Source organism: Lactuca saligna, chromosome 4, assembly GCF_052625555.1.
Source record: "Lactuca saligna cultivar CGN05327 chromosome 4, ASM5262555v1, whole genome shotgun sequence".
In the NCBI taxonomy this organism is placed as follows: domain Eukaryota; kingdom Viridiplantae; phylum Streptophyta; class Magnoliopsida; order Asterales; family Asteraceae; genus Lactuca; species Lactuca saligna.
Window position 1 is genome coordinate 234306478 of NC_136420.1, and position 7944 is coordinate 234314421.

Genomic DNA, 7944 nt, shown 5'->3' on the forward strand with positions numbered 1-7944 from the left:
TCCAATTTCGGTAGCAAACTCCAATGCTCTTTCAGATTCTGCTACCGAATTTCACCCTTACACATTAACTTTATGATCTATTTAATATGTTATGATTGACATTATCTATAATATCCATGTTTTAACAACATTCACTTATAAGATCTAAGGATGATATATAATAAGTATTTATAAAGAATGTATCTTTAACATCTTTAACATTAAATTTGTTTCTTCTGCATTCACTTAACAACATTCACTTAACAACATTCACTTATAAGATCTAAGGATGATACATTATCTATAATGTATCTTTAACATCTTTAACATTAAATTTGTTTAATTTTAATAAGTATTTATAAAGAATGTATCTTTTCAAGTTTTCATAGTCAGTGCACAAATGGAATTATAGACAAAAGTATCTTAGAATACTCCAAATTAAAAAATAAATTGTTTCTTCTGCATAGCACAGACAATAATTTCAAGTTTTCATAGTCAGTGCACAAATGAATCCCTAAACTATCACCAATTAAAATTAAACCTAGAGAATAGTTTCATAAATTGTTTTGGACAGATTACACAATGCCAATATGTCACGAATTCTAGCACATTTTCATGCAGCAACCTTTACTCCTCGCCTAACTCAGATGCATAGTGCCCAGCATTCCTATCCTGCAACCAAAAAAAATAAAATCAAAAATCAGAAATTCCAAACCTAAGTCTATAAAATCCCATGAAAAATAAAATTCACAAAACAAGACTGGAAACGCTTTCTAGGATTTATTTTCCATCAAGGGATGGGATTATCTTTTCCACATGTCCCACTATAATTATAAACTTTTGTCTTGTTGAAGTCATTATTATGTTCTTACTTCTCTATTATTTCTCAAAGCAAGGGTTGTTGGGGAATCTTTGAGACCAATTCCAACAATCTTGCATACAAAAAAACAAAAAAAAAAAAAAAAAAAAAAAGTTGGTGGTGTACCTGGGACATCATCCGCTGTTTGTTCAGAAACTGAGTCCTTGCCTTGTTGACTATCGAGTTGGGAGACCTGTACATCCTCTGTGATGGGTAAATTGGTAAATTCTTATATCAGTCTAACAAACTTAACACCCAAAAAGTAACAGCTTTATGAATAAAATATATATATATATATATATATATATATATATATATATATATGAACAAAACTAACCTTATCAATCCCTGATACACGATCTGTGCTTGATAGAATCTTTTTCTTTGGTGTGAAGTCGAATACCTCATGAAGAAATTCATTTTCCTGTACAAATTGAATCAATCATTTACATAGAAATGCACCATTCATTAATGTAAAACATAAATAACAAGTTTTTTGAGATATTAGCAACCGAACCTGCATGTGCTTCACGAATCCTCCACCAAGAAATCGCTTCAAAAAGTTCAACTGTCAAAACACAAATATTAGAAAACATGAAATATAAAAAGGGTATTATTATTCATGTCTTTCACATATTAAAAAGTTCCATTGACATCAAACACAATATGAGCCAAAGAGCACTAAACCGAACCTGGATTAGTTGGGACCATGTTGTAGTTGTAAGCGACTCTCCACCAATTTTCACAGAGGTTTCAGGGGCATAACCGTCCTAAACTCATCAAAAAAATAAAAAAATAAAAAAAAAACGTATATCGAATTATCGATCATTTCAAACAAATTAATAGAGAAATGAAATACCTCAAGAAATTCAAGAATATCCCTAAAGGTGTTGCGCTGGCTGTTGAGATCTTTTTTGGCAGAACCCTTCCCGGCGGCTTCAGCAGAAAGATTTTTTACTTGATTTACCACTTTTGCCCTCAAACCCTGTATATGGGTAACATCACGAGAACTAATGCCATCAGTGGCAGAAGCGTCATTAGTAGTAGGTTTGGAAGCTCCACAAAACTTTTCTAAATTTCCCATTTCGTATATCAGAGCAAGTGCATCACCGGCTGCAATACGCACAGATCTGTCATCTTTCTCTAAAAGAGTTGAAAGATAAGAAACAGACCTGCATAAAATTCATTGTTAATTTCATTCAGTAACCTAAAGTGTATCTTTTTTTACTTAATACAGTAAGTTAGGTAAAAAAAACACGTTTCCCATTAGATCATAACTTTTTAAAGATTTATAGTGCAATGTCTTAATGATAAGAATACCAATGGAATAATTGAACAAAAGATGGAATATATATATATATATATATATATATATATATATATATATATATATATGGACTTACTCTTGCCAACTTTTAGGATCAAGGGAAGGCCCATCCATTGTTGTAAGAAGAAAAGACCAAGCAGATACAACTGCTGATATTATTCCTGGTGATGGTTTAGTGGCAACAACCTGAAACATGCAACAGTTTTAGTCATAAAATAGTATATTATACTGGCTTAAGTTTAATAAAGTGTATTTGGAAATGAGTAAGAATGATTCTAATATTCTATTATTGATTGTTAACTAATCTTTGTCAACTGTATACTACGGTTATAACTTATAACAAGGGTTAATATCATAAAAGACCCTATAGTTTGGGTTGTTTTCCGGATTAAACCTCAACTTCATGTTTTTCTTTAAAAAAGGCCTTACATTTGTCCATTTCTTTTCAATTTTTGTCCTTTTAAAAGGACAAAAATTTGAGAAAAACCCTCAGATTTTTTCTTTTTTCCGAATAAAACCCTCACATATGACATTTTTTTCTGGATTAATCTCATAAACAACCTTATATTTTGTGTTTTTTCCGGATTAAACCTCAACTTCATTTTTTTTCTGAGAAAGACCTTGCATTTTTTTTCTTTTTTCCCGGTTGGGCACTTTTAGTCATTTTTTCCGAAAAAAAAATTGTAAAACGTGAGTTTTTTTGAGAGAAACTAAAAAAGTTGGGGTTTTAACTGGAAATAGTTAGAAGGTCGATGGTTTTTTCGAAAAAAAAAAAAAGAACGACAAAGTTGAGGGTTCTTTTGGAAAAAAGGAAAAAATACAAGATCTTTTCAGGAACAAAATAAAAACGAGTTTTAATCCTGAAAAAAAAATACAAAATATAAGGTCTTTCATATGATCACAGTAGGACACATGTGTAAAGTATAATAAGTAGGTATGTACTACAGAAACAGTGGCCTCAGTTGCAGATATTAGAAAGACTTTACCCCTAAGATATATATATATATATATATATATATATATATATATATATATATATATATATATATATATAATAAGGTTAAAAAGAAGGTAAAATAAAGAGACAACATACATTGGGACCAAGTTTTGGATGGACCACTTGCCACATAATTTGCATGCATTTCTCCGTTTCTTCAGGTTCTTTGCCACCAACAAAAGCAATCACAGCCAACCCCTCTAATAACTACAAATCATTACCATCAAATAACAATCACTCACACTAATAAATACAAGCTTAAAAAACATAAAAATTAGCAACATATTCTCATATTTTTGTCTACTAAAGCATCCTTACAGCAATGTCCTTTGAAATCTACCCAAACCCAATTATATAAATCTCATCCAAAATTCGGTAGATTTTTTTAAAGAGAAAAAAAAAAAGTTGAAATTAACATTTTGTTATAGAAGAAAATAGAGGTATGATGCCATAATACACAAATAAATGAAAGTTTGTTGCTATTTCTTGTATTAGCAAATAGATATATGTATACATACGGATGCTATCTTTGATGCTTCAGAGCGAGATTTGAGAGCCTCTGAGAAGGGAGAAACCGATTCTTCCAATATTTCTTGTGATTTCTCACCCGATCCAGCAGTTAGAGCCAGTAATCCTATACATATACAACAATGTTTAGAGCTCACAACTATCAAATTAAATCAATTACATTAAATTTTTCAAAAAAATTAATAAATAAAAAATTATACCAATGGCATGAGATGCTAAGGATATCTCTTTTGCTGATCCTCGCTTTACAGAATTGAGACATTGATGCAGCAATGTTGCAAATCTATGGCAAAAAACATAAATCATCAATTCAAGCTAATGACTAAAACAACAATAAAAAATTAAAAATAATAAAAGTATAAACCATAATATTGAATACTTACTTCTTTTCGACAAACTCGTGTGGTAAACTGCTATTAAAAGCCTCTATGATATCAGCCAAAGCCTTCTCCCTTGTGGACCCCCTTTGAAAACACAAAAAATAGCAATGGATTCAAATAAATGCGGATATTGACAATTAAGCGTATTATCATATTGCATCATAACAAAAAATGTTGATTTAATCAAAGAGCACAAACCATTAAACATTCCATTTTCATACTAGATAACAATTAAAAGAAATTAGAAAATTACCGTTTTTCATACAAAGCATCTAGACTTTGATCCAAAACACTTTCTTTATCGAGCTGCACTTCTGGCACACCATTCCCCAACACATAATCAGAAGGGACAGTTGATGATGAACTCACACTATCAGTATCATCGCTATCAAGCATTGCAGCATTCTTGCGTTGAGAACTACCTGCAAAAAATAAAAAATCACACAAAAAGTACTTCAATGTTATACAAACACAAATTACTCGATAGTTGCATATGGAAGCAACATTTCGAATATGACGCGTTGACCACTAACAAACCATCCGCTAAATTTGGGAGGAAAACAACCCAGATTGGATTCAACGAAAAACGAAACCCTAGTTTTATTTTAGTCTAAGAATCGAATACAGAAACAAGCATATCAACAGAATCAGAAATCGTATATGAAGCAGACTGAACAAAAACTACTTACGTTGTTTACCCATTGGTGACAGCTCCTGGTTGAAATCGTTATAAGGAAATACAAGGTTGACTATGAACAGGAAAAGGTTTGAAGAACAACAAAGAATGAATGGAAGAACGAATGAAATCAAGTGTTGTTGAATATGCGAAAGAGAAACTGTCCATTAAAGAGCTTTGGTTTTTATGGAGCGCAAAGAGATGAGAAGGGGGTTGGGCATAAATTTCTCTTATTGCCGACTCAAAGGAGTAATATTCAAGTTGAGTGGTTCGGAATATTCGAGTGGCGTGTGGGGAAGTAGAGGACCCAAAACGATCCTGGCCGTTGGATTGTGGAGATTTCGTGATTGTTGAAGGTTGCTTTGTGGAGAGCAGCTGATGTATCTTATGAGAAGATGCCCTACGTGTTGAACTGTATAACAAGTTCAGCCGCAAACGTACGACACTTTTCAACAAAATACGTGGACGCGTGACAATAAATTGCAAATTTGGTAATCTCGTCGACTTGGTATTTCATAATTGGGCATTTGACAACAAAGCCCTTGAGTTTGACAATTTTATACGAATTTCTCTTAACTTCGTTTTCTTGTTCATTATTGCCTAATAGTTAGAAAGCAAGTGTCATAAATCTCATTCATGAGGTAAAGGACCTCATGTTGAAGTGTGAAAACTTGAGCAAATGTGTTATTGATGAGAAAAAGGTACTCTTTGTGCACAAAAGCGATCATGGTACGTAAATGTGCTCTTGGTGAGCAAAGGTGTTCTTGGTGTGCAAAGGTGCAAGTGCCCTCCGTTGAATGCACTCCAAGTCATCAGAATGCGCTCTTGGCTGATCGGGTGGAGCTAAATGCGCTTTAATGATGTGATGAGGCGGTTAGGATGCACACCTAAGTGTATGGTAGATGGACATGCACATCCTTCAAGGTTAACGGTTCTAGAAGAAACTTCATGGTGTCCTGTGATTGGGTGGCAATTAGGACATCCCTTCATGGGTTAATTATAGATAGGCATTGCCCATTAGAATTAGGGTTTCGTATGTTTGCGTATAAATAAGCACATGCCCACTTCATTATTCTTTATGTTAGTTTTTTTGGAGCACACTCAAGAGAGTAATAATTGTGAGAGCACATCCTTCGGAGTAGTTTCCAAGAATAGAGAATCTTTCTCATTTTGACCGAACCCTAATAGGTCAAGCCCATTGGCCCGTAAGCCCATGAATGGTGACAATCAATCATATTCGGCCATGCAGTATCTTCCTGAACGTTCTTCCATGTCATACAACCCATTAGCATCAGCAGCACATATGATGGACCACCTTGACCATAGTAGAGCATCATGATGCATAGGTGGCGCATCATGAACACTAACGACCCAACATCCATCATGGTGGCACAACATGGTGTTTATCGTGAGCAATACCAACTTTTGAGCATCCTTGAACGATCTTGAGCATTATTGAGGACTTTATAGCATACATGGCTCATCAAGGACCATGATGGTCCATCCTTCGCCATCATGGCGCAACAGGAATATGGATGGCGCAAGAGGCATCAAGTGTGGCACAAGAGCATCTAGGTTGGAGCAACACCACCATATTAGCGCAACAATAACATACATGGTGAAACAAGGCCATGCTTGGCGCAACAACACACTCTGTGGCGCAAGACAAACCCGATACTTTCTAGTCAACAAAAGTCAATTTCGTTAAATAAAATTTGGAATATTATTTGTTTCGTTAAGTTCTTGTGGGTTAGAAAATAATCTAAAATATATAGTTAGAGGTTATATAAGTTTTTAGAACCAAAAAAAGTGGAAAAATCAAGATTTCCCTCGAAAAATCAACGCAACTCGTCCAGTTACGCGTTTACGACCGTAAACCCTTGGGCCATAAACTCTTGGACCGTACACTCGTTTACAGCCGAGAACCCATTTCCAGCCGCGAACCTAACCGGTATGAAGGTTTTTCCCGGAGAGATTTTTCATTTCTCACTTTTTTCACCCAAAAATTCTCTCAAGTGCTCCCAAGAACATTCATATCTTCAAGAACAAACCTTCAAATCTTCAAGTTTTTCCTCAAGAACACCAAGAACAGTCTTCATATCTTTAAGGGATGCAAACCCAGTTCACGGCCGCAAACCTGGATCCCAACCGCAAACAGCTTTGAGCCGAGAACCTTGGCTGAAAACCCTCTTTTTACACTTCAAACAAGTCTCGATAACATTTCTAACCCAAAAACAAGTGTTTTCTAACACTTTAATTAATGGTTTCGCTAATTAAAATATAATTATGTGTTTATTTATTATTAGGATACCACTAATTCCGCGTACTCCGAGTCGAGGGTCATCTTTCCGGTTTTGTTGTTGAGCACGTGCACATAATCAATTGTGAGTTCATACCCCTACGTTTTTACTATTTTTAACGTTTTCAGGGGGAATACAAGCCATACAAAAAGGATTTTTGTGTTCGTAAATAAAGGATTTCAACATAATTAAAACTTATGTAATTGATACAACCAAGAGATCATTACATTTTATAAAATATTTAGATGTTTTATCCTTTTTGTAACTTGCTGAGCATAAGGGAAGTTATCAACTTACAACCATAATTGCAAAGTTTTCAGGACAATATGTGAATCGAATACATAGCATGCATGCAAACTATAATAGGTATATTTTGGGATTCAACACACTGTTTTATCAATTCCAGAGCTTACACATTCACAAACATATAAACTATAATAGATGTAGTTTATGACATGCAATACTATTTTCTGAACACAAGAGTACAACACTAAATAATTATTTAAGTATAATTATTTTTACTCTACAAGTATACATACAGTTTCAAATACAAGAGAACACTACAACATTACACGTAAACTAGTTAATACAAGAATGTGAGGCACTGCTTCAATTGTACCCTTCGGGGTGCGGAACTAAATCCTACCACAGTATAACCAGAGTCTCCTGGAGGGAGAGCGTGAGATTTGTGAATAGATCTATGCAGGACTGATAATCCCACACCAAACTCACAATAGTATAAACTAACCATATGTTTGCGGGATTGCATTCTTCATTAGTTTTATTTTAATTAATAGAAGTACTATGCACTACACTGGAGGATTCCAGGGAATACAAATACATGGTTTTATTTTAAGTAATAAAACTACTATACATATTGGTGGTAGCCAGGGGTTTT

General features: G+C 34.0%; 1 protein-coding gene across 1 annotated transcript; it reads right to left on the bottom strand.

Moving 5' to 3' along the window:
- Window positions 1-417: 417 nt before the first annotated feature.
- LOC145043400 (uncharacterized) lies at window positions 418-5097 on the bottom strand. The gene is made up of 13 exons (XM_078992037.1): window positions 4760-5097; window positions 4324-4492; window positions 4074-4154; window positions 3891-3973; window positions 3681-3796; window positions 3259-3369; window positions 2242-2351; window positions 1698-2010; window positions 1531-1608; window positions 1356-1406; window positions 1176-1262; window positions 965-1042; window positions 418-651 (listed from the first exon to the last, which is right to left on the bottom strand). Exons 1-13 carry the CDS (start codon window positions 4770-4772, stop codon window positions 607-609), a joined length of 1335 nt encoding a protein of 444 aa, XP_078848163.1. The 5' UTR covers window positions 4773-5097; the 3' UTR covers window positions 418-606.
- Between the last annotated feature and the right edge of the window lie 2847 nt (window positions 5098-7944).